Source organism: Maylandia zebra, linkage group LG7, assembly GCF_041146795.1.
Source record: "Maylandia zebra isolate NMK-2024a linkage group LG7, Mzebra_GT3a, whole genome shotgun sequence".
NCBI classification, from domain to species: Eukaryota; Metazoa; Chordata; class Actinopteri; order Cichliformes; family Cichlidae; genus Maylandia; species Maylandia zebra.
The window spans coordinates 28,319,375-28,347,286 of record NC_135173.1 but is presented as its reverse complement, the minus strand read 5'-3'; the positions used below and the strand labels follow the sequence as shown (position 1 = coordinate 28,347,286).

Genomic DNA, 27,912 nt, shown 5'->3' with positions numbered 1-27,912 from the left:
AAAATAAACTTTCTATGGAACATTATTTTTTGTATTATTATACATTTCAATTTCAATGTGCCACGCAGGGTTTGACTGACAGATGGTTTTCTGGGGAACTTAATGGTCATAGTAATCGCTAACACAATGCTTACTAAATATATTAGTATAACTATCATCTAATACAAGGTTTATGGCACAGCTGCACTAAATTAACAGTATTAACAATTCCCCAAATAATTCTTTATGTTTCTCTAATAGTCAATTCACCAGTATGTGCCCTTTAATCAAAATTTTTTATTTTAATGCTAAAATAAAGTAATTTTTAATTGAAACATTTAACAAATTAAAAATATATAAATAAACAAAATAGTCAAGCACATTGTAATGTTATGCTGTAATAATGAAATTATTGTATTTTGATTAAGATTGCAAATGACGCACACACACACTGACACACTCACTCACTCTCCTCCCACCTCTGTGTAACTATGGTGGTCCGCAATCATTTTCACATTGCTAAACAAGAGAACAAATATAAGGTTTCGCTGTGACCATGGCCAAACACTCCAGTTTAAATGTGGGGGACAGAGCCTTGTCACATGTGAGAAGTTTGGTCCAAGTTGGACAAGTTACATGTGAATAAGAGCAATATAAAATTTCATGGTGAATAATCGAAGTTCGCCATGGCGTTACATGCACTCAAAAGTTCTGCAATTTAATATGGCCTAGGTCATAACTTTAGACTGACCAAATGTAAAGTTGATGAAATAAAATCCCTAAGAAAAGTTCACAAACGTGTAACGAAATTGCCAAAATGGCATAGTAAAATTAAAACGGCCCACTTCCTGTTGGGGTTGGGTCACAGGTCCCATGGGCTTTTTTCTGCATTGTGGGATGTTACATTTGTGTACCAAATTTCAATCATGTAGCTCAATCTATGTGCTGGCAATACTTTCATAGGTGGCGCCATAGAGCCATTTTGCAACACCCATGCTGGAAAACAATAAAATGCATACATTTCAACCAGTTTGCCTGAAATATGTTACTCACTTCGGAGGAAGGCTGATTGGAGAGCGTGGTTTCAGTTTGTCCTCATCTTTCTTCTCCCTGGTGTCTCGAGGAGGACGCATCCTTGGCCTTTCCTTCTCATCTCGCTTCATCCGGTCCCGCTCCCATTCTTCTTTCCGCCGCATCCTCTCCTTCTCGCGCTCCCTTTCTCTCTCCCGCTCCCTTTCTCGCTGGCGCCTCTCCCTCTCGCGATGGTCTCGTTCCCTCTCTCGATCACGGTTCCGCTCCCGAGGGTCGCGATCGCGTTCACGCTCCTGCTGAGATGGGAGTTTTAAAAAACAAAAAGTGGTCCTTAACAATGCATATGTTCTGATAGAACACACACACACACATTCAAATATAATTATTCTACATTATTTTTGTTGTACTTCATCTTTGTTATCGTGTCTCTGAAGAATATACAATTAATGTTTTGCAGTAATTGCATACCATTTCCAATTATAGTGTAAAGTAACAGTATGATAACAGATCACACTTGACAGTATGAATGATTCCTTTTTACTATAGGGAGGCTACTGACCTCACTGTGGCCCTTCAAACAAAAAAAGTTTGAGATTACTTTAGTCGCAGCGAAGCTGTGACCAAAGAGACGTTTGCATGATCCGATACAAAATTCAGGCCATTGCCAATGGTAACATTTTGCGCAGCCCTCCATGGAAAGAAATGTCTAATAAGGCAGCAAAAAACAAAACGGTCTATGAAAGAGATATACTTTGACACACTCTTAGCTGGCCTCATAGGCCACATAACAAACTAGGAAGGACCACCAATGGCACAGCAGCCACACCTGAGGTAAACTGTTATGTTACAGTGCTCCAGAAGACCAAACTACAAGTGTCTGGCTCTGCTTGTATCGTGGGGTGGATACTCACACTGTAGTGATAAGGAAGAGGAGCTTCAGTGTACTGCACTCTAAAATTTTCATATTGACCACCTCGCCACAGGGCTTCCATTTCATAGTCATAGTATGGGTCAGCATATGGATCTCTGCAGGAGGAAGAAAGAAAGTTAAAAAACTTTACAGAATTTAATATGCCAAACTTTTATGAATGATTTTGCTTCCATGAGCAATAATTTCATCTGCTACTACTTCTTTCCACTGGTCCCTTTTGGGGGTAGCAGATCAGCTACGTTGAGCTCACCCTATCCTAATTCAATTCAATTTTAATAACATAGCACCAAGAGGATGCTATACATTTTGGTCTATACATTGATTCCATGATTTCTTTTTTAACTCCAATTGCTTATTTGTACTATGCTTTCATTTCAGACTGAAATCAAACTGCATAATTTTCAATAAAAAACACTGGAAAAAATTGGGGTGTCCTAAAACTTTTGACCGATAGTTCACTCTCAGACTGGTGACTTGTAGTTCCTATTTTTTTTTAAACTGGAATGGGAGGCAGAGCCTTCAGCTTTCAGGGCCCCTGTTCTGTGAAACTAGGTCCCATTTGGGTTAAAGACACCCTCCCTACTGTCAAGAACTTCCTTATGTATAAAGCTTATAGTTGGGGCTGAATCAGGTGACCCTGAATCCTCTTTTAGTAATGCTGCAATAGTCTTAGGCTGCTGGGGGATTCCCATGATACACTAAGTATTCCTCCTTCATTCACCCTTTTACTCACATTGTATTTCATCATCATCATCACCTTTATTTATAAAGCACTTTAAAACAACCACAGCTAATACAAAGCGCTGTACATTGGAACTATATAATAAAATTACATAAGATATAAATAAAAGCCAAATAAAGGAAAAAGTAAAATAATTAATTAAATAACTATTTAATTATAAGAGGAACTCAGTCTCACTGAGGTTAAAAGCCAAAGAATAAAAGTGGGTTTTAAGACGTGATTTAAAAGTGGACAGTGAAGGGCCCTCTCTAACGTGCAAGGGCAAACTATTCCATTTAGGACCCACGATAGGAAAGCTTCTGTCCCCTTTGAGCTTGAGCTGGTCAGCTGACCTGAGAGACCGACAGGGTGTGTGGGGATGAAGAAGCTCAGACAGGTTAGGTGGGGCAAGATTGTGAACAAACATAAGAATTTTAAAATGAACTCTAAAAGACACAGGCAGCCAGTGCAGAGAGGGGTTATATGCTCTCTTTTACGAGTTCCTGTTAGGAGTAATGCAGCAGCATTTTGAACCAGCTGCAGACGTGAGAGCAACGACTGATCGCTCCCCACATAAAGTGAGTTACAGTAGTCCAGACGGGAAGAAATAAAAGCATGGATCACTGTTTCAATGTGCTGCCTAGAAAGAAAAGATTTCACTCTTGCCAGTTGCCTTACATGATAAAAACTGGACTTTTTATACACAACCCTGCATTTAATGAACAGCCCTGGAACTTTCTTCCTGCTAAAAGTGAGTTTTTCCTTCTCACTGTCACCAAAGGCTTGCCTTTTCTCTACTATTGTAGGGCCTTGACATTGCAAAATAAAGCGCACTAAGGTGACTGTTGTTGTGATTTGACGCTATTGACGTGAATACTGTTTCTACCCAAGTATTCAAAGAAGGCATGACCTACTGTGACAAATTCATTAAAACCATTACAAATCTGCTCAGTTGACTAGTGATAATATAGATTCTGAAACATATTCAAACTGAAACTGGTTTGAAAGCTCTGTGTTATGAGTTTTATTAAACTTACCCATATATGGGATCTCTGAAGTCCATTTCACTAAAAAGGAGAAGCAGATCAGCATCAACAGAAAATATTATGATGTGTGTACTAGGAAATAATGGTGTTTATAGTTAACGGTAAACTGGTACGAGTTTTGCTGTCTTGACAGCTACACTATATTACCAAAAGCGTTCCCTCGTCTGTCTTCAGACATATGAACTTGAGCAGCATCCCATTCCTAATTCACAGGGTTTAATATCATGTAGCCCCTCCTTTTGCATCTACAACAGCTTTAGCTCTTCTGGGAAGGCTTTCACAAGGTTTAGTAATGTGTTTATTCTTTCAGAAGTGAATTTGTGAGGTCAGAGACTGATGGTGGATGAGAAGGTCTGGCTCACAGTATCTGCTCCAATTCATTCCAATAAGGTTGAATTAGAGCAGATAGGTTCAAGTCAGGACTCTGTGCAGGACAGTCAATTTCTTCCATGCCAAACTCACCTATCTAGGTCTTTATGGACCTTGCTTTGTGCACTAGTGTGCAGTCATGTTGGAATAGGATGGGACCTTCCCTTTGGGAGCATGAATTTATCAAATTGACTACCACTTCGTAGCTGACTTGCTTTTCTTTCCAATCACCTCCACTTTGTTATCATACCACTTGTAGTTCACTGTGGAATATTCAGTAGCAATGAAATTTCACAATTGGACTTGTTGCACAAGTAGCATCCTATTACGGTACCATGTGTGAATTCACTGAGTTAAGATGAACCATTGTTTCACAAATGTTTGTAGAAGCAGCCTGCATGACTGGGTGCTTGTTTTTATACACCTCTGGCCATGAAATTGATTGGAACACCTGAATTCAACAATTTGGATGGTTGAATAAATACCTTTGGCAATATAGAGTATATTATGAGCACAAGATAAGAAAAAACAGCCAGTAGTCAGGGTTTCAGGATAACTTTAGGAACTTTCTGAAAAAAAAAAAATGAGTATAATCAAATACACCAATATCTAAAATCCCTGTTGGGATGGGACTTGTGGCCTATGGAGGTGGGCTCAGGTGTAATCAGAGCAACACTTGACTTTCTGTTTATCACCTGTTTTTCTATCGACATCAACAAGCCTAACATTCCAGCTAAACTTCAGGGGGGTTCTATTTGAGACTTATGCTTTGTGTGAATGTTACTGTCATGTGGGCTACTTTTAGGTGTTGACAGAAACTACATGAAGTGAAGTAAGTCATACTCTCTGATAACACGGTAGCTGCGTTCTCTGAAGAAATCATTTTCTTTGTCAAACTCTCTCTCATCCTCTCCAATCGTCACATTAAACCGTTTCTCCTCAAAGTCAGGCTCCTGCTCCTTACGAATGGTGGCCTTCTTCAGCACCTGTGAGATCCAAACACATACAGAACAATCTGAAATACTGACAATCTGTGACTGATGTCATCAATTAGCCCACATTAACACACAAAGTTTTATCATGACAGGAATATCGGTGAGACTATGTTCCAAGTTCAGTATGTCTAATACTATGAATGGCTTGCTGAAACTGGTCAGTTCAGAAGTTAGGTACCCCCTTGTAAGTAAAATAATTACTGTCAAAAGTGTCTGTGAAGGTTCTTAGTCATCCAGGTCATTGTAGTCAAAGGAGCTTGCAAAGAAAAGTATCTGGACTTCTTTAAGTTGCTTGAAGACATTTCACCTCTCATCCGAGAAGCTTCTTCAGTTCTAAGGTCAAATGGTGGAGAGTCCCAGATTTAAACCTAGTGGGAGTAACCCCCCACAGAGGGACAAAAGGACCCCCTGATGATCCTCTAATCCCCTGAGCCGAGGTGTGAAACTAGGTGTGGGTCCCAATCAGCCAGGGTTTCGGGTGAGCTCATTGAGAAACCAGGCCCCACCCTATCATGCGATTTCCTGAGGTCAGATGGCCCAGGAGGTGAGTGGGCGTTAAGGCGTCTGGGGAGGGATCTCAAAACTGGATTATAGATGGCAGACAGTTGGTGTCGTAAACCACCGCCTCTGTTCAAAGATGGTCGCTCACAGTGGACATAGATGGCTTTTTTCACTCCTCTTTCAAACCATCTGTCCAAAATGTGAACATTGGCATCCTCGAAAGAGTGTCCTTTATCCTTAAGATGCAGATGGACAGCTGAGTCTTGTCCTGTGGAGGATTGCCCAGACCTCTACATTGGAGAGACCAAACAGCCACTTCACAAGCGCATGGCACAACATAGAAGAGCCACCTCCACAGGACAAGACTGCCAATGTTCACATTTTGGATAGAGAGGACAGATGGTTTGAAAGAGGAGTGAAAGAAGCGTGAGCGACCATCTTTGAACAGAGGCGGTGGTTTACGACACCAACTGTCTGCCATCTATAATCCAGTTTTGAGTTCCCTCCCCAGACGCCTTAACGCCCACTCACATCCTGGGCGATTACAGGATCATCAGGGGGTCCTTTTGTCCCTCTGTGGGGGGAAACCCACTAGGTTTCAATCTGGGACTCTCCACCATTTGACCTTAGAACTGAAGAAGCTTCTCGGATGAGAGGTGAAACATCTTCAAGCAACTTAAAGAAGTCCAGAGGCTTTTCTTTGCAAGCTCCTTTGACTACTGTCAAAAATCTGTTGATGTTCTTCCAGAAACAAAAAGAGCTTGTTTCAACAGGACTGTTTATATAGTGCACCTATTTTTGTCCAAAATGATGTTAACATCTATGCAAACTAATTTCCAATACTTGACCCCGCAAGTGATTTTCCCTTTTAACTTCACTCTCTCATGCTCAGCGGGATACGTGGTAAAAAACCTTACATTTCATTTACAGTAATGTTGTCATAAACTTGATTATTATTCATTATTAATTGCACCCATCTTGTTAATTTCACTCTACATGAAAATGTGAAATCATTAGCAGTAAAGACTCTCACTATGCAAGAATTTTATTCACACATTTAAGTTCAGTGTGAGTGTCTTCACTTTCACGCTTGTAACTCAAAACTGGCACCTGAGCAGATTATCATTTTATTTTTTTTTGCTTAAGCTTCAACTTTTAACAAACACCTTGTTGGCAAAATGCAAGACATCAAAACACATTTGGTTAACAAATTAGGCTTTATAAATGTTTACCAGGCTAAAGGGTAAGGCTTTCCAAGCTGCCTACAGGAAAATACAATAAATTCTATTTGTAAGCATTTGCTTGGAATGCCGTTAAACAGACTATAATGGCAGGTAGTTAACACACACACACACGCACACACACCGCAGTGTGATTGGCTTTCCATTTGGCGGAAGCTCAATTTAGTTTTCAGTGACAAGCAGTGGAACTGTTTACCTCTTTAGCATGGCGCAGTCCTCTCTCCCAGGCACTCTCCACAGGAGGTTCCACTGGAGGTGGTGGTGGAGGCAGTTCCTCCACAGCAGGAGCAGCCTGAAACAGCGAAGAATAATTAATTTATCTTACTTGCAGAGAGATACAGAAGAAGCCTGATGAGATTCTCAGCAGAATTCAAGCTAGCGCAGAATTCACAACATTGATTCACGTCCTACAATACAAAAAAAACAAAAAAAGCATGATAGATGGGTCTTAGCAGTACTAAGTACAGTCACTGTAACAGAGGCACACATACCCAAGGATTATTGGGTATGAGTGGGTGTGGTCCTCCAGGAGGTGCCCCATTAGGTGAGAAGAGATCTGGCTTACTGATGAGGGAATAGTTTCCTTTGTCATTGACTCCAGGGTGGATAAAGCGACAATTCATTCCCCAGGTACAATTTCCTGAAGAAGGCACAACAATATTTATTATTTATTACTGTAACTTTGCTTGGGGTTTACAGAAATTTTTTTAAGTATTATATGTCAACATTGATACTCTTGAATTCAGGCACCAATATGAGAGAAAGATTCTTGAAGAAGTACTTCCGATAGTATTCCATTTTCTTAATCTGACCAGTATTCTGTTATTTATGTTAGGAAGTATGTTGTGGGAAGGGCTACTGTTCAGTTCAAAAGATAAATTACAAATCTTTATTATCATCTTGCAGCAAATTAAGGTGATACTCAATCTATGTGAAACTTTAAAAATTTGCAGTAAAAGATATAATGGATCAACAGTTTCACTTAAAAGTTTCTTGTTTTCAAAGTTTCTTATTAAGTGTCTAAAAGCAGAGGGGAAAACTTAAAGCTGAATAAAGTTTAAAGTTCAATAGCTCCCTCTACTGTAGATAAACTGAAATAATCAGACAGATATTCTTAACCCTTTAAGACCTACCATAGAACCAAGTCCGCCAGAGCTTATATTATATTTTTACATGCTGTGGAGCCATTTTTGGGAGCATTTCAAGTTGCTATACATCAATACAACCATTATAGCCCAGATTTTAATAATATGTATTCATTAAGTGCATAGTAATTACATAAATTGCAAAAAAGTGCAATAAACTACAAAAAAATTGAAAATCGTTTTTGATTTTTTAACATATATTTGTAGTTAGAGAAATTTAAGAGGCTTATCCCTCAAAACTGTAAATACAAAAAAGTTGCACAAAATAGTTTCCCACCACAGGAAATTTATTTTGAGTGTCTTCATAGTTTTATTTTTGAAATACACCAATTTTTATACACTGCAGGAAAAACGAAAATAAATATTATACTGCAAATTTGCAAAAAAGCAGCATATGCATCAAAATAAACTATTTCCAGCAGTGCAATATGAGTCCTAAGCATCCCAGAAACGACACAGAAAGTCATAAAGTCAAAGATAACTTTTAAAAAGAGCAGTATAGGCCCTGAGGCCCTGATCGCAAAAAAGACTACATTTCCGCGAAAATGACGTCACTTCCGGTTTCGGCCAGGTAATGGCGGAAATGCAAAAGTTCGCGCTGACGTCTATTCCAACGTAGGAAGTGTTTTGAACAGCTGATCGGACCGGCAAAGCGTGTTTCTGGAATATTATGTTTTTGTTCCTGCAAGCGCTTTTTATGCAGTTTTTGCAAAGCTTTATGTGGAAGGAAACCGTGACCTAGGACAAGCTGATGGCACAATATGTAAGTACAACTCCTCCGGTTTCATATGCAAAAAAAATTTTTGCGCTAGCTTACGTGGTTGCAGTGCTACCGGGATTTAAAAATAGTTACGCATAACAGAGCGTTCCCGCTCCGATCGGCTCTAAAGGGTTAATACATTAAAAAGGCTTAAAAAGTTTGTGGGAGTTGACAATTTCTCACAGCTGGTACTGTCACATGGCAACAGCCATCATTCTTTTGGAGACTGTCACTGTCACTAAAGATGTCACTTTAAAAACTCATCTGTGTAGACTATGCCAGAGGAAAAACAGAGTTTAGGGTGTTTTCTTGAAGTTTAAAACAATGATTTACTATGATCAGATGTAGGAATACTTTGTTACGGTTCTTAACTAGAATTTTCTGGTATGTGTACTTCAAGTACTGTATTTTCGCGACTATAAGGCGCACATAAAAGTCTTGGATTTTCTTCAAAAAGTGCGCCGCGCCCTATAGAGATTGAAAATGTGACGTCACTCGGGGGTAAAACCGCAAAGAATTCTGGGAACTCGTGGCAAGAGGTACTAGCACACGCAGGCTTTCAATTGAAATCAGTCACACAGCGATAAAAAGAAACAAAAAATGCCAAGAAGCTGTTGTATTATTAACTGCAATAGCCGGTCGCATGACAGCTACGGGAAGCCGACGGGTAAAGAGATCGGTTGTTATCGGATTACGTCGTTGAAGAGAAATTGTTCGAGCCATGTTTCCGAAGTAACAAAGAGGCGACTGGATTGCAGCCATTCAAAGATCAAATATAACGTCCCAGAACACTCCAGCTCACAGGTTAGTCTGCTCCAAGCATTCCCACAAAGGTCAGTCTGCTGTTGTAGTTAATGCGTCATTTTTCTTAACATAACTGGTGATACAGGTTACAAGCAAGTCTGGCACTGAACAGAAATGGTCGCGCTATGCTCCTTTATTTATTGTGCATAAATAGTGAATTGTCCTGACACAATATTGTGTTTCGCTTCTGTTATTACCATGGTACATTGACAAAAACATACTTTTATTCACAGGATAAAACAGTTGTTTTGTATCACTAATTGCCCAGTGCGATTACAGCATACAATATTATTGTCACTGCTACATTTCTGTGATACGTACCAGAAATTATTTCCACTACTAATTAATTACCATTGAGCTCAAAGGTCCTATTAATAAACGGTTAACGAATGTGTATTTATGACGACGATTTGTGAGACTGGTAAACTTATGATACGTACGATGGTCTTTACTTTCTACACGGTGCATTTCAAGGTCCTGTACCCATCCGTCGGTAAACTGTACCTGGGCTTGTTGCAGTGACCTGAAGTTACTAAACTTCATGAGTGTATGCACTCACTCCAAGAACCGTATAATTATAAACATGAGCGTGGTGAAAGTTGGGCAGCACGCTAACGTATTTTGTCACTCTGTTTGCTCGTAAGGGTCTAACCCTTTCACTGGTTTGATTTTTTTCCTCGTATCTTTTCTTTGACTTTTCATCAAGTCTGTCTTTGTTCGGACCGGCATTGTTCTCCTTCATTTTGTACATACCTTTTTGGGGGACAAAGAAAAAGCAAGAATTTATTGGAACCGAAGAATGAACGTTTTGCGGTGCTGCAAATGCTTGCATTTGATGCAGGTACTTGGATTGTTTTGCCACGAGTTCCCGGCATGCAATGCGCGAAAGTCACGTGGTCTGTCAATCTCTATAGTGCAGTGCGCCCTGTGTGTGTTGTAAGGAGGACGTAGTAGAGAACACCATGAGAACGCTGAAGGGTGGGCGTTGATTGTATATACCGGTACAATCGCACATACCTGTATAAAAGGACAGGTATGTGCATTATGTGGAACATCGTTGTTTTAACAACCCTGAAAATGGCAAAGAGACACGCTTATGAAGCACAGTTTAAACTGAAGGCCATCAGCTACGCCGAGGAAATCGAGCAGCCGCGAAAGAATTTAAGATTAATGAATCGATGGTTCGCAAGTGGAGGAAGCTGGAAAACAAGCTCCGACAGGTCAAGAAGATGCAGGTGAGTTTCCGCGGACATAAGGCAAGGTGGCCTGAGTTGGAGAAAAGACTCGAGCAGTGGATCATCGAGCAAAGAACGAGCGGGAGAAGCGTTTCGACGGTTACCATTCGACTAAAAGCAGTTTTGCTAGCAGAAGAAATGAAAATTGAACATTTCCAAGGAGGTCCGTCTTGGTGCTTTCGTTTTATGAAACGGTGCCATTTTTCCATCCGGACCAGGACTACGGTAGCGCAGCAACTTCCAGCGGATTATAAGGAAAAGCTGGCCATCTTCCGCTCCTACTGCAGCAAACGCATCGCCGACAAACACATCCAGCCCAGCCACATCACTAACATGGACGAGGTCCCGCTCATTTTTGACATCCCGGTGAGTCACACTGTGGAGAAGAAGGGGACCAGCACGGTAGCGATACGCACAACGGGGTATGAAAAGTCTTCTTTTACTGTTGTGCTTGGCTGCCATGCTAATGGACAGAAACTGCCGCCTATGGTGATTTTTAAGCGAAAGACTTTGCCTAAAGAGAAGTTTCCAGCAGGAATCATCATTAAGGCAAATGAAAAGGGCTGGATGGATGAGGAAATGATGAAAGAGTGGCTGAGGGAGGTGTATGTAAGGAGACCAAGTGGTTTTTTTCCACGCATCACTATCGCTGTTGATCTGTGACTCTATGCGTGCCCATCTCACAGCCGATGTGAAAAAACAAGTGAAGCAAATTAACTGTGAGCTTGCTGTCATTCCGGGAGGCCTGACAAAGGAACTCCAACCGCTGGACATCGGTGTGAACCGGCCGTTCAAAGTAAGGCTGCGAATGGCGTGGGAGCGATGGATGACCGATGGAGACCACAGGTTCACTAAGAGTGGAAGGCAGCGCCGGGCGAGTTACGCCACAATTTGCGAATGGATTGTAGATGCTTGGGCTAACATCTCTGCTGGCACTGTTGTTCGAGCTTTCGCAAAAGCCGGCATCATTTCCGAGGAGCCGCACGGCACGGAAAGTGACTCTGACGGTGAAGAAAGTGAACCTGGAATGTTTGATGGAGATTTAGCGCAGCTGTTCAATTCAGACACAGAGGATGAGGACTTTGATGGGTTTGATTTATGATGATTACCGGTAATAAAAATGTGAGTAACCAATCTGAGTCTGAATGAAGGGAAGAGCAAAACATTAAAAGAAAATTCTGATAAATCCAGGATATATCCTGCCTTGAGTTGATCCCCGGTTAGGCCCTCCTGACTCGATTTCCTGAATGCTGCAGTTTTATCGTGGGGGATGTTGATTCCTGTGCATGAGAGTTTCTATAGATAGGTGTAAATATGGGCTGTCTGGATACACGAATGTGATGAGGTTGAGAGCCATACAGGGGTAAAGGGGTGGGGGGATGGTGGGAGGGGTTCACATGATGTGTTTTCTGTCTTGCTCACTTTTTTTTCCTTTTTTTTTTGAGTTCTTTGTTTTGTTTTTGTTTGCTTTTAAAAAAAAATTCTGTAATTATCAATTATCAATGTTGTTATGCTGTTATTATTATTATTATTATTATTATTATTATTATGCTGCTTGTATTTTCTGTGTTTGGTTTTCGGATGTCTGAGGTTATCCTTGAAAGGCATAGATACAAGTTGTGAGTTTTCAGTTTGTTTTTTTTGCTTTGTTTGTTTGTTGTTATTTGTTTTCCAATTTAAAAATGAAAATAAAGCTTGGGGGAAAAAATCCAGGATATATCACACACGATGACATGAAAGATTCAAAAAGATATAGTTTATACATAATTTATAGAGCTATAATCAGGGGTCAAAGTGGGTTGCAATGGCGTTTGTGGTCACGCAGCTTCAGCAAGTCTGCTAGCTAAAAGGTACAGTTGCTGTATTTATGGAGAGAAAGTGTGTGAAATAACTTCTCACCCTGGTAAAGAGATGGGTTTTTTTTTAGTTTAGTGCTGGAAAAACACGTGATCTTAAGAAAGCTCATGAAATATTTTCACATGATGAATTCAGTTGTATAAATCCACAAAGAACAATGAACATCAGAGCAGCAGTAAGCACTAAGAAAATTTCTTTCAACTCACAAAAGAAATTATGATGAGTTGCGGCAGAGTCACCCTTTACAATGTCGGCAATAGCAAATAGCAGTTTTTGAGAAGCTAATAATATTTCATTGTTACATCAATATAGCACAAAGTAGAGATAGCTTAGCAGAAAAATAGTTAGTGTAAATGTCCTCCAAATAACCATTTTACTTTCTTACTTTGAGTAGATTTAACTGAACTTTTTCACTTTTACTTAAGTAAAAAAAAAAAAAAAAAAAAAAAAAAAAAGTATAGTATAGTATAGTAGTAGTATAGTATTATTTTTTAGAAATAGGATATGGCATTGCTCAGAGAAAGAATTACAAAATGTACATCTTGACCATAGCTACTAGGGGTGCAACGTTAGTCGTATCGATATTGAACCGTTCGATACAGTGCTTTCGGTTCGGTACGCATGTGTATCGAACAATACAAAATTTTTTATTTATTTTATCAACTTTCCTTCTGACGATGCTGTCTGTGTTGAGCGCTCAGTGGATCTGCGCTCGACAGTGCAGCCTAGGCGGAGCAGTCGAGTGCAGATTCACTGAGCGCAGGGCAAGCTAGCGAGACAGAAGTTAAGCTCGTTGCAACATGGCAAATTGAACCTCCCCCACCCTCATTCAGATGTGGCGTTTGGAACTATTTTGGTTTTCATGTGACGTATGACCCTGATGGTAAGCGCGTCATGGATAAAATGCTCAATTACATTGATGGGAACTAGTGCGTTAGCGCAGTTTGCTCGCTAACGTGTTGGCTGTCCAGCCCCACGCACGGGGCGATCCGCGGTAACTCGTTAACGGAGATTTGCCGTGTTGTGGCGTTAACGTAATTTCAACGAGATTAACGCTGACAGCACTAGTGGGAACACAACGAATATGGCTGCACATTTACTCTGACATCACCCTAGTGCAAAGACAAGTGGAAGCAGACAAAAGCAACAAGCATGCATGCTACAAACTTTACTCGAGTCATTTAGACAGTCGTTAGCACATGATTCTCCTTATGGGGACCTGATATGTTTAATATGCTGCTGAGAATATAGCCCAGAAGAAGCGTATAGTATTGCTTTTATTTTGGAAAGAGACATTTCTCTGTAATAAACTCTCTTTTCCAAAGATGAGTGATTCCTCGATCAGATATTTAATTTTTATTACTTTGTTGTTTCAGCAACATTAAATTTAAAAACTGTACTTTTGAGTTAAAATATATATTTATAATTTTAATAAATGACAAATTAAAAAGGCATGAACATTTTTTTTTGTATTGAAAAAGTATCGAACCGAACCGAACCGTGAATTTTGTGTATCGTTGCACCTCAAATACCTACATATGAAGGTTTTTCACAGGTCATTAAATAGGAACAGTCACTGAGTGAATCCGTGTACCGTATTTTCCGCACTATAAGGCGCACTTAAAATCCTTTCTCCTTTTCTCAAAAATCGACAGTGCGCCTTATGTATGAATTCTGGTTGTGCTTACTGACCTCAAACAGATTTTATATGGTACACGGCGCTCAAAAATCTGTCAAGAAAATGTTTTATTACGACTTTTGTAAGCTACGAAGCCGCACCACTTGATTGATCAGGAGTCTCGCGGAGTAATCTGGATCCAAAACTCTGTCCGCTTCAGGTCCCAAAGTCAAACGAACACTGCGGCATCACTGAGACTTAAAAACTGTCTAAATTCTTTCATCTTTAATAAAATGATCGGGTTGCTGCTTTACTATGTGTAACAATTAAGTTTAACATCCGGGCATCCATGAAAACAGAATTTATTAAATTTAACAGAGTTAGAAGTTAGCAGGAAGTCAGTGCACTAGTTTCCACCTAAACATGATATAGCATGTTCTGACTGAGAGATTTCTGAAAAAATTAAAACGCACAGCTCTGCTGTCACTTCCAACATAAACGAAGACAGAAAACTAAACAGCAGTGATGTTTGTAGGGTTACTGGAGATGGACTAGCTAGTACATAATGATTTGCTATGTGATGGATAGCCACACATCTATGTTAGCATAACATAAACACATAGACTAACTTTTTTCCACTCCATAAAAGTTAACATCAGGTTTCCTTATTGTTAGGGACAAATTCAATCGCATGGCAGGATGCTGTAAACGTACCAAACTTCAGTCAGGAGAACAACTGAGATAATCCATCCACAATGTGAAGTTAGTAATTAATATACTGAAACAACATGAGAATAGAGCAGCTGCGAGAGAATTCAACATTAATGAATGAATGGTAAGGAAGTGGAGGAAGCAAGAAGAATCAGTTGAGTAAATTTTGAATTATCTGACTGTTTTGTTTCGCTTAATGCACCTTATAATCCTGTGCGCCTTATGTATGAAAACAGACGCGTTCATCGACAGTGCACCATATGAGGTGAGGTGACGCAAAAATTTCCCCGTTGTGGGATCAATAAAGTCTTATCTTATCTTATATAATCCAGTGCACATATGGTCCAAAAAATACGGTACACCAAAAATCAGGACAAATGTTGAATAATCTATACCAGGGGTGTCCAACTCCAGGCCTCGAGGGCCAGTGTCCTGCAGGTTTTAGATGTGTCCTTGATCCAACGAAGCTGATTTAAATGGCTAAATTACCTCCTCAACATGTCTTGACGTTTTCCATAGGCCTGGTAATGACTGAATCATTGTAATGGTAATAATCATTTGAGTGAGGTGTGTTGATCCAGGGTGATGTCTAAAACCTGGAGGACACTGGCCTTTGAGGCCTGGATTTGGACCAATGATAAATGCTTTATCATTTGATATAACTGATCATTACATGGATGAAGAAAACTGTTCAGACATTATGTAAGTTGTGTTCAATTAAAGCACACTGATAAGCTAGGTTCTAATTAAAATACTTTTTTAAAATACATGCCAACAAGGTATACAACAAGAGACTATTTAGTCTAGTTAGTCCAAATATTTTTCCTCATTTAGTCAACTAAGAAATTAGTCTCCAGGAACATCTCTAATGGGAAAAGAAAAGTATGAGGAAGAAGAGAAAGAGCCCATACCACATTACCTTATCACGGTGGACGCAGCCTTATGGTACGGGTATGTATGGGCTACTGTTCAATTCTATTTATAAAGTGTCAAATCACAAAAACAGTTGACTCAAGGTTCATTATATCGTAAGGTAAAGGACTTTACAATAATATAGAGAAAACCGCAACAAATGGCCCCTTATGAGCGAGCAGTTGGCAACAGTGGGAAAGAAAAAAACTCCCTTTTAATAGGAAGAAACATCAGACAGAACTACAATGCAACTGGCTGGGGTTGATGGGAGGAAGATTTAAAAAAAAAAAAAAAAAAAAAAAAAAAAAAAAAAACACTATGGAAGAGAGTCAGAGATTATGATAATGATCAGTGTATAAACACATCACAAATGAAAAAGGTGAGTGACAAAGAAATACTTACAGGGAGTGCAGAATTATTAGGCAAGTTGTATTTTTGAGGAATAATTTTATTATTGAACAACAACCATGTTCTCAATGAACCCAAAAAACTCATTAATATCAAAGCTGAATGTTTTTGGAAGTAGTTTTTAGTTTGTTTTTAGTTTTAGCTATTTTAGGGGGATATCTGTGTGTGCAGGTGACTATTACTGTGCATAATTATTAGGCAACTTAACAAAAAACAAATATATACCCATTTCAATTATTTATTTTTACCAGTGAAACCAATATAACATCTCCACATTCACAAATATACATTTCTGACATTCAAAAACAAAACAAAAACAAATCAGCGACCAATATAGCCACCTTTCTTTGCAAGGACACTCAAAAGCCTGCCATCCATGGATTCTGTCAGTGTTTTGATCTGTTCACCATCAACATTGCGTGCAGCAGCAACCACAGCCTCCCAGACACTGTTCAGAGAGGTGTACTGTTTTCCCTCCTTGTAAATCTCACATTTGATGATGGACCACAGGTTCTCAATGGGGTTCAGATCAGGTGAACAAGGAGGCCATGTCATTAGTTTTTCTTCTTTTATACCCTTTCTTGCCAGCCACGCTGTGGAGTACTTGGACACGTGTGATGGAGCATTGTCCTGCATGGAAATCATGTTTTTCTTGAAGGATGAAGACTTCTTCCTGTACCACTGCTTGAAGAAGGTGTCTTCCAGAAACTGGCAGTAGGACTGGGAGTTGAGCTTGACTCCATCCTCAACCCGAAAAGGCCCCACAAGCTCATCTTTGATGATACCAGCCCAAACCAGTACTCCACCTCCACCTTGCTGGCGTCTGAGTCGGACTGGAGCTCTCTGCCCTTTACCAACCCAGCCACGGGCCCATCCATCTGGCCCATCAAGACTCACTCTCATTTCATCAGTCCATAAAACCTTAGAAAAATCAGTCTTGAGATATTTCTTGGCCCAGTCTTGACGTTTCAGCTTGTGTGTCTTGTTCAGTGGTGGTCGTCTTTCAGCCTTTCTTACCTTGGCCATGTCTCTGAGTATTGCACAAATCATACAGGTAGGGCTGGATCAGATGACCCTGAATCCACCTTTAGTTATGCTGCTGCTGCTGGGGGCTTCCCATGATGCACTGAGCTTTTCTCCTTTTCTCACCCCTTTTCACATAACGTGTTTAGACTCTGTATTTTCACTTTTTTCCACAGCATGTCTTTAGTCTCATCTTCCTCCCGTCACCCCCAACCTATCGCGGCAGATGGCTGCACCTCCCTGAGCCTGGTTTTTCAGTGGTTTCTTCTTGTTAAAACAGAGTTTTTCCTTTCCACTGCTACTAAAGTACTCAGTCATAGAGTCTGATTAAAGTGGTGGGTGGGCTCTCTAACATTTTTTCTTCACACAGAAATGTTTCCGATCAAACAAATTTTGATATTAGAAAATTATTCCAAATAAATACAATCCAAGTAAATAGAAAAAATTTAATTATTAAAACATTATTTATTAGAGGAAAAAAAGCTATCAAATACAGTGGTCCCTCGTTTATCGTGGGACTTACATTCTAAAAATAAGCCGCGATAGGTGAAATCTGTGAAGTAGCCAACTTTATTTTTTACAATTATTATAGATGTTTTAAGGCTATCAAACCCCTCACTACACACTTTAATAATAATAATAATAATAATAATAATAATAATGCATACTTTATTGATCCCCATGGGGAAATTACTTGTTTTTCTCTGCATTTGACCCATTCACTCAGTGAAGCAGTGGGCAGCCCACTAAGCAGGCGCCCGGGGAGCAGTGTGTAGGGACGGTACCTTGCTCAGGGGTACCTCAGGGTAGCCGTTAAGTGGATTCGAACCGCCGACCTTCCGATCATGGGGTGACCACTTTACCTACTGAGCTATCCCTGCCCTATATCCCTTTATACAGTTTTCTCAGACAGGCATGAACATTTTCTCGCTTTTCTCTCTTGTTTAAACACTCTCAAAGTTCAAACCTTCGTAGAAAAATAAGTCCAGTATTATAGAATGAAACCAAAGACGCCTGCGGTTGCCTTTGACGATGCAAAATGTTTTGTCGACATTGTTGTGTTTGTTGGGGAGAAAACTTACTAACATACACAGTACAGCACTTCAGAGTCACACTGCTAGCGATCGAAGATTTATGTAAACAAGATTGATTGACAATGGTCTACAGCCAATCAGGACGCAGAACACAATGTGCTGTAAAAATATTTTTAAAAAGCATGCAAAATTGCACCCAAAAAAAATCCGCAAACCAGCAAAAGGTGAACTGCGTTATAGCAGGGGACCACTGTATAACACTGTATATGCCCCATGTGAAAAAGTAAAAAGGATGAAGGTAAATACTTTACTACGACACTTCATCTGCTGTTCACCACCTACCTTTAATGAAAAACCTGCAGATGGGACGTGGTCGGATCTTCCTGTCTGAAGGATCTTTGACCTCCCCCTCCTCCAGATCATCATCCTGCATACACATACACAAGCCAAATCATGACACTTCACAACACATCACTGTATCCAGACTATTGTTGTGAAGTGTGTGCTATTTGTATTTCAAGTGCAAAGTAGAAATTATTTTAAATGTCTAATGAGGAACAATCATTGGGGATGGGTTAAAAAAAAAAGATTTCCTAATTCAAATCAATTTTAATTTGAATAATCCGATATCGATCAAATCCTGCAATCATTTTTTTAAATTAATGTATTTTTCCAGAAATATCAGAATCTCAGCTAAAAGCTCACAAAACTATTTCAACAACCACCAAAGAGATAAAATAGAAAAAATTAAAGAGCAGATAGACAGATTCTACACAAAGATGTAAACACACGGCTTGTTCACTCGATGGCACGGGTGCTGAAAGCCAACATCTCATCACAGAATCCAAAAATGCAGGTTTCGTCACTGCGAACTCTGAATTTTGCAGCATATTTTCAAGAGGGTTATGTGCTATAAAAGATCAGGCCAGTAAAAACTCCTTTATATTTTTCTGGGTTTTAGCCTCAGTTACTTTGACACAAAGGCATCTGCTGTGATGCTTACACCTCTGATGAAGCCTCACGAGTGTCAGCATTGTTTTTATACCTAGATGGTTTACACCAAGTTTGTAATTGCAGAGAAATAGTCCGTTCACTTTGGGCATGTCATTTTCCAGCAGGAACCTCAGAAAAACCCCTGAGGCTTTACGGATTAAATAATAAGTCCAAGACTGTAACTGCTTTAGGATCCGTTTTCCTAATTTGGAAATAAATATATTTTATTTACAAGGTTTAGAGGGTTCTTTCAAAAGTACATATCCAAGATAAATTATCCTAATTATAATATTTCTGACTGAGTCAAAAACGGAATTGAATCGAACCGGGGCCTTGTGAATCAGAATTGAATCAGTTAAAAAAATCAGTGAAAATACCCAGCCCTAACAATCACTAGTGTGTGACATTCTGCTGATCCAGGCAGTTATAAGATAAAGACTTTTAGTGCCCATTCTGCCTCTCCACTAGAGGCAGAACATGACATCACTTGGCTGGTTGGTACTAACAGACTTGTTAGCCCAGTCTGTTGACAGGAAAAAGAGGACACCAAGACTAAAAAGCCGTCTAATGGTAGCCGCTTTTGCACTTCTCTTTGCTGCAGCAATCAGTTTTATGTTTAAAAAAACCCCCACAAGTACATTCTGTCCACTTTTACGCTCTGTCTTTTAGGCAGTAAGTGCCTCCTCGTTGTTGGCTAGCTAAAATGAAACAGGAAAATCCACCTGTTAGCTGTAACGTTGGGGTTTGTAGAATACGTTCTGAATCAGGTACACTGACAAGTTGCATTTCAACACACTGATTTTTTTTTTCTTTTCTTGTCAGGTCAGGTGTACAGGCCGAGGAGCGCAATCACCTGATGTCTTCATGATGTGTCCTTCGGATGCTCATTGGGCAACATGTCTGACAATCCCCATTATATGAAACGCTGCCTTCAATTTGGAGACAGTACTAGGGCTCACTCCAAACAATGTTAGAACTTGTTTTTTTGAAACATCAAAGCCAATTTTCCATCAGTACCTACTCAGATCAACTCATAACGACTCAACTGGTTTTCCATTATATTTCAGTACTATCTTTTGTGCATGCTCGTCATCATAGCAACAGTGCCAAGCATCCTGTGACGTAATTAACATGCGACACGAATGCTACAACAAAGATGGACGCTGAGAAAACAATATACTTGGTGCTTGGTCTGTGTTTTGTTTTTGTTTTTTTGTCAGACTCGGGGAACATGACGTTGTTTTTGTTTAGCCATTTCCCTTGTTGCCGGGTTTCAAAAATAGTGGTTTTGACTTTCGTGAATGAGAAGCTCTCATGACTCATTGAGTGATGCTACTGACCAACCAATAGGTGGCATGCAATCTAATGACGTCACATTTTAGTACTTGCTCAGATCGCTTGGAACCCCAGCTGAGTAAATAGCAAAAAACTGGTAACTGGTAGCCCTAGTAGTACCTGGTACCAGTTACTAGGGCTGCTCGATTATGGCAAAATGATAATCACGATTATTTTCACTGAAATTGAGATCTCGATTATTTGACAATATTTATTTAACAATAACAATGTATTGAATAATGACTTTAAAGATTGTCAAAAAATAATATAAAATAGTGTGCAAATACTGATAACAGTGCAAATGTTTGCAATATAAAAAATAAATGAAAAATGTAAACATCTATGTTTAGTAAACTTTGCAGTGTTGCTCTGTGGTGCAGCTACGACACCGTAGCAAAGTTTACACACTATGTCTACTTGATCCACGTCTGACTCTGCGAACCCATAATGTTTCCACACCACTGAAGTTTTTTTTTACCTCTCTTTTCAACCAGCGGCAGTCACTCTCCTCTCCAGATAACTTCTGCTTAGCTTTCCGAGCTTCCCTCGGGTCCTCTTAATCAGCGGTCCCCAACAGCCGGGCCTCGGACCGGTACCGGTCCGTGAGTCGTTTGGTACCGGGCCGCGAGAGTTGAGGCTCAGGTGTGAAATGTATAGTTTTCAGGGTTTTTATCGGTTTTCAGTGTTATTTTGTTATCGTTTTTATCGTTTACTTGGTTTTCCTGGGTCTTTTCACGTGTGTTATGAATAAATCTTCTTTTTTTTCGGTACCGGTACTAGTTTTATTTTGTTGTATGTATCCACGACACCTTAAAGGCCAGTCCATGAAAATATTGTCGGGCATAAACCGGTCCGTGGCGCAAAAAAGGTTGGAGACCGCTGCTCTTAATTGTTGTGACACGTGTTCGAAATGCAGAGAGGTGCGCTCGATTTGCCACACGGAGCAGCGCGAGAGTAAAGTACGAGGGAGGGGCTAATAATCGGCTCAGTCATTTTTAATGATCGTTGAAAGCCCAGATCGTAATCGTGATTAAAATTCGATTAATTGAGCAGCCCTACCAGTTACTATGACCTAATTCTAAAATGACCGAATTAAGAATTCACACCCTTAAAACCCTTGTGTTTACATTCTGTAGTGCGCACAACAAGACATGCCTAGGCATGTCAGAGAACAAGAACCCAAAACCCCCGCAAAAAAAGAACTAAACCAAAACACTTAAGTTGAAAGCAAACCCTTTTTCACCACTTAAGGCAGAAGCAGGCTACAAATACACATAGGACTATGGTGGAGCAAATGGGTTGTCCAGAAGTTGTTATGGCTGCCTATACTGTGGTGTGTAAAAGTGTTTTGCCCACTTGCTGATTTCCTATTGTTGTATATGTCAGTCACACTTAAATGTTCAGATTATCAAAAAATGTAAACATTAGCTAAAGATAACAAAAGTAAACATGAAATTCGGTTTCTACATGAAGGTTTTTATTATTAAGGGGGAAAAATTCCAAACCTACATGGCCCTGTGTGAAAAAGTGATTGCTGCTAAATCCATTGCAATAATTGGGAATAAGTATCTTGGAGGGCTGTGGAGGAATTTTGACCCACTCATCTTTGCAGAATTGTTGTAATTCAGCCAAATTGGAGGATTTTTTAACAGGAACCACCTTTTTAAAGGTCATGCCACAGGAATTTCAATAAGATTCAATTCAGGACATTGATTGCCTGTTCCATAGTCTTCATTTTGTTTCTCTTAAGCCATTCAAAGGTGAACTTGCTGGTGTGTTTTAGATCATTGTATTGATGCAAAAGACAATTGTGCTTCATCTTGAGGTCATAAACACATGGCCAAACACTGTCCTCCAAGAGCAGAATTAGCAGTATCTTCCCAAAATCATTGGGGATCATAGAGATATTTCCTGGCAAAACTTATTCACCCCCCCCCCCCACGCACCTTCATTTAGAAATTTAATTTTGTGTTTACTTGTGTTATCAGTGTGTAACATTTACATTTGTTTGATGATCTGAAACGTTTAAGTGTGACAAACATAGAAATCAGGAAGAGAGTCAGAAAGGGGGAAAAATACTTTTTCACACTAGTCTATAAAACATTCAAAACTGAAAACATATTTCTAGTTTTAGTTATTTGACCGTATCTGTGCAGAGGTTTTAAAGGCCCAAGATGCTTTTGTTTTGTACAGCTCAAGTTGTTAAGCTGTTATTTTATACTTACTAAATACTAACACTACTAAATTTAGAAATTGTATCAATAACAATATTATTTCTGCTTAGCATCGTAAATATTGTTATCACAAACATTCTTGAAATATTGTGATGTAATTATGAGGCTATATCACCCAATCCCAATGAAATACTTGTGTAAAACCCCTTGAATTAAAATTGAAAATCTGTACTTCAACCACATTTTGATTTGATTAAAAATCTAATGTGATAGTGTACAGCGGCAAAACTTTCCAGAACTACTTGATTTAAAAAAATAAATAAAAAACAAAACAGAATTGCATTAACGCATCAGTGGTGGGCCGAATATCAGTATATGTATTATATTGCAAAGGGACTTGTATTGTGTGCTTTCTCATCCACAGCTCTATTCAGGTTTTACAAGAATGTATAAGTCAACTATTAATCAAATACTAACTCTATTTGGACGTTTTTTGGTTTTCCCTCTTTTGCTCTTCACACAGACCGTTTACTCGCATGCTAAAACGTGACTCGTGAGAAGAATATGGACTTCAAACACAAAAAGAAAGAAGAAACCTTTGAGTTCTGAAAATGTTAAGCCTACAAGGCTTCATATTCTTATTTCCCTATTATGAGAGTGTAACACACACTCAACACACTCAGCAGTAGCATAAAGAGCATCCAGCCAAATTAGGTCCAGTCCACTTGGATTTTTTTTTCTCTTCAGATTTAACACCACTCTTTATGTTTAAGGCTATTTGTTCTAAAGGTTTATCAATAAAACAAAAACACAGTAGCAGTGCTTCCTGACTAAAGGCTTATTTTCAAACACAAGGGATTTTTACAATTTACCTGCACTCAGCAAATCAGGCAGCACTACTACCAATAGAACTACAATAACTTACATCAATCTCTCCTTCATCAATTTCTCCATCATCCTCATCCTTCTTCTTGTCTCTGAAGGATTCCTGGCGTATCCTCTCCGGCCCTTTCGACCCATCTGTCCTCCTGGATTCGCTGTGTTTAGGAGATGGTGGAAGGATTGATTTTTTCTCCTTTTTACTGCTTTTGTCCTCGCTTTCCTCCTCATCTTCATCTCCCTCTACTTTTGTGTCTTCCTCATCGTCCTCCTCGTGTGTAGGGATGCCAGGCTCCTCTGGGACCTCCTCATCATAATCAAGCTCATGTTCGTCCAGTTCCCGGGAAACTGACACAGAGTCATCCTTCACTTCCCTTAGCGCAGCAGCTCTCCTTGTCTCTTCATCTCTTATTCTTCCATCCTCTTCATCTTTGTTTTTGTAATCCTCCTCTTGATCATCCACTTCAGCTACCTCACATTCTGCAGAGGCAGCTTTTATGTAGTCATCATATCCTTCCTTCCAGTCTTCTCCATCTTTTCCAGCACTAAGGCTCTTGACATGTTCTGGCTCAGAGTCTGGGGATAATGGAGTGCTAACAACTCTCTCCTCATCCTCCTTTCTTTCCCTCTCCTCCGCCACCTGAGGACTGTCTTCATTCCCCTCCATAAGCACAATGCTCTCATCATCCTGTCCCAACTCTCCCATTTCTCCAAAAGGTTCCTCATCCTCTGGCTCCGACACAAAGTCAGGCACCACCTCATCCTCCTCTTCCTCTAATTCCACATGTTTTCCATGGCTTTCCAGCATTTCTATGTCCCCTTCTTCATTGAGGATCTCGCTGTCTGAAATGACCCTGTCCTCCTCTTCATTAGGAGACTCCAGCAACTCACTGTCAGAAAGACCCTTCTCCTCCTCCTCAGGAGACTGAGGGGACTGGGTAGGGCTTTCAGGAGTATCCATGTGAATCCACTCTGGTGCAAAACAAAAACAAAAAAAGCAATCTGCCAAAAAAAGAAAGAAAAGACAACTGTATGTCACCAGTAATCTGATAGCAATTAAATACTGTTTAATGTAATGCTACGTGCCTTTTGTTAATCGATTTAAAAACAGTCAATTAAAAACAGTCACAATTAACCAATAAAATGTCTATAATCACAAATTAAATTTAAAATGATGCACCACAAAAATATGTTAATTCCGCTACCCACTGAAAGAAAAATGGTACAGTTAACTTTTATAGTAACATATAACTGTCATACACCATAACGTTAAATACTTGTTTTTGTTCATTTGGTGATAGCTGACACAAAGAACGGAAAAGAACCGATTTCTATTAACTTTGATAACACCGTTCCTGAGATTAAGACGTAGCTATATGTTGATCACAGCAGTATATGTTTTATATGAAATTAGTTTCCGGCGCTGCTAATTCACCAGCAAAGTAAACGTTAGCTATAACAAGCTAACTAACAACCACCATTTAGTTTTAGGTGTATATAAGTCTCCATATAGCTCCATGGTACAACTACATGTGTATACATAATTAGATAACATGCTCAAGTTTATAAAGACTACAGGTTTCCCTGTAGCATAATGTCACTGGTAACACTTACAATGGCTGGGTCGCGCTAGTTCGCAACAAGGCCCATAACTTGGCGGTGCGAAGACAAAGCTAATAACGAGTAAAGTGTCCCCAACCTATGGATAGTTTTCTTCAGCGATTATAAACGCTTGGCTTAACCGTACAAATAAGCGGACACTACCGGTTTAGTACGAAGCGTTCGCACCAGTACACTTGGCCGTCTTACGGTTAACAATGTAGCCTCCCCTGAAGCTAAGCTAAAAGAGCAAGTACACTGAGCTAGGAGCTAACAACACATTTTTAATCACCTTGCCGACACGAAGCTCTATAAAGACCACGCCTCTACCTTTTCAGCTGCACTCTCTCGCGGATATAACTTTTTACAGTCTGCAATAAATATTAGACGGTTTTATTTTTAGCCGCTGTAGCGATGAAAATAAAACACCCTGCACGGCACAGCGAGAGCGGCCATTACCTCAACGTCATCAAAATACGACAACCGTGTGGTTGGAACCGCGCTGAAAGCTAATCAGGGCAGATCTGAGATCAGTATGGTCCAACGTTGACAGGAGAATATCTGTAATATTGTTAGACATACATGATTTTTAACCAGTTACTTAGAAATAATGGAAGACATTTTTGGGGAGCAGTTACGTCGTTCCATGTAAGTATTATTTTTGATTAATGTTTTCTCTTCAATTCACTTGGTGAACTCTCATCTCTGTTGACAATAACTGTAATATGGATACAATGTTTTACCACTAATTCTTTTTGAATTAACTATTTGAGTTAACTCGTCTAATTTCATTTATTTCAGTTCTCCATATCCAAAGACTTTTTTAAACCTTTGTTTAGTTCACTAAAGAACAACAAAGTAATCATCAGAATCAGAATCAGAATCGTGTTTATTGGCCAAGTATATGTGCAGACACATACAGGGAATTTGGTTCCGGTAGATGGTGGCTCTCAAACACAGCAATGTAAATCACACACACACACACACACACACACACACACACACACACACACACACACACACACACACACACACACACACACGTGTCTATATATACACATTACACATACATACACAAAGCTCTGTAAACCAACTATAAATAACTAATCTAAACTTATATACATAAAATACAGAAATGAATGAGGTGGAATGAATACTACAAAATGTACATAAGGTGCAGCTGCAGTCTGGCAGTGGGAGCAGTGTGACAGGTCAACTGTTAAGAAGGGAGATGGCGAGGGGAAAGAAACTGTTCCTGTGTCGGGTGGTCCTGGTCTGCAGGCTTCTGTACCGTCTGCCAGAGGGCAGCAGATCAAAAAGTCTGTGTCCAGGGTGTGAGGGGTCTGTGATGATTTTCCCTGCCCGTTTCCTGGTTCTTGAGAGGTACAGATCCTGGATGGAGGGCAGGGGCGTGCCGATGATCCTTTCTGCTGCCCGTACAGTCCGCTGCAGTCTGCTCCTGTCCTGTTTAGTGGCTGCTCCATACCAGACTGTGATGGAGGAGCACAGGACAGACTCAATGACCGCAGTGTAGAACTGGATCAGCAGCTCCTGTGGAAGACTGTACTTCCCCAGTTGTCTCAGGAAGTACATCCTCTGCTGGGTCTTTTTGAGGATGGAGTTGATGTTGGTCTCCCACTTCAGGTCCTGGGAGATGGTTGTACCCAGGAACTTGAAGGTCTTCACAGTTGACACAGGGCTATCTGATATGGTGAGGGGGAGCAGAGTTGAGGGATGTCTCCTGAAGTCCATTGTCATCTCTACAGTCTTAAGAGTGTTCAGCTCCAGATCGTGCTGACTGCACCAGAGTACCAGCCGCTCAACTTCCTGCCGGTATGCAGACTCATCACCATCTTGAATGAGGCCAATGACAGTGGTGTCATCTGCAAACTTTAGGAGTTTGACAGCAGAGTTCTTGGAGGTGCAGTCGTTAGTGTAGAGGGAGAACAGTAGTGGTGAGAGGTCACATCCTTGAGGGGCACCAATACTGAGGGACCGGGTTTCAGAGGTGATCTCCCCCAGCCTCACTTGTTGCTTTCTGTCTGTCAGGAAGCTGGTGATCCACTGACAGGTAGCTGGTGACACGCTGAGCTGGGAGAGTTTGGAGGAAAGAAGTTCAGGCACGATGGTGTTAAAAGCTGAACTAAAGTCCACAAACAGGACCCTGGCATAAGTTCCTGGGCGGTCAAGGTGTTGCAGGATGTAATGCAGCCCCATGTTCACTGCATCATCCACCGACCTGTTTGCCCGGTAGGCAAACTGCAGAGGGTCCAGCTGGTGGCCTGTAATGTCTTTCAGATGGGCTAACACCAGTCGTTCGAAGGATTTCATGACCACAGACGTGTCATATCAGTATTATGACCAGTGACTATATAAAAGTAGATTTTCGTCAATGATGTTGATTGTTGCAGTTAATAAACTTTTTAACATAATTCTTGATCATTGTTATTTATTTATTTATTTATTTCTTTTTTGCCTTGAAAACAGTAGCTCACATTAAGCTCACAGCAAGTTGAGTGGCTGAGTGAAAAACTTAATGCTTAATACTGGTGGCAGCCAGTGCTATCCCTCAGCCCTCTAGTAGATGCACTTGTGGCATAAATTTGAAAA

General features: G+C 40.1%; 1 protein-coding gene across 1 annotated transcript in view; it reads right to left on the bottom strand.

The window, feature by feature from the left end:
- Window positions 1-25,755, bottom strand: part of zc3h18 (zinc finger CCCH-type containing 18) — a 60,675-nt gene extending 34,920 nt beyond the window's left edge. The window contains exons 1-9 of the mRNA XM_076886179.1: window positions 25,318-25,755; window positions 23,750-24,705; window positions 18,665-18,749; window positions 7,307-7,455; window positions 7,012-7,107; window positions 4,922-5,064; window positions 3,701-3,730; window positions 1,923-2,037; window positions 1,033-1,307 (exon numbers count right to left, since the gene is read on the bottom strand). Coding sequence (XP_076742294.1) covers window positions 1,033-1,307; window positions 1,923-2,037; window positions 3,701-3,730; window positions 4,922-5,064; window positions 7,012-7,107; window positions 7,307-7,455; window positions 18,665-18,749; window positions 23,750-24,664 — 1,808 coding nt within the window. The 5' untranslated portion in view covers window positions 24,665-24,705; window positions 25,318-25,755. The remainder of the gene's footprint in view (window positions 1-1,032; window positions 1,308-1,922; window positions 2,038-3,700; window positions 3,731-4,921; window positions 5,065-7,011; window positions 7,108-7,306; window positions 7,456-18,664; window positions 18,750-23,749; window positions 24,706-25,317) is intronic.
- Window positions 25,756-27,912: the final 2,157 nt, after the last annotated feature.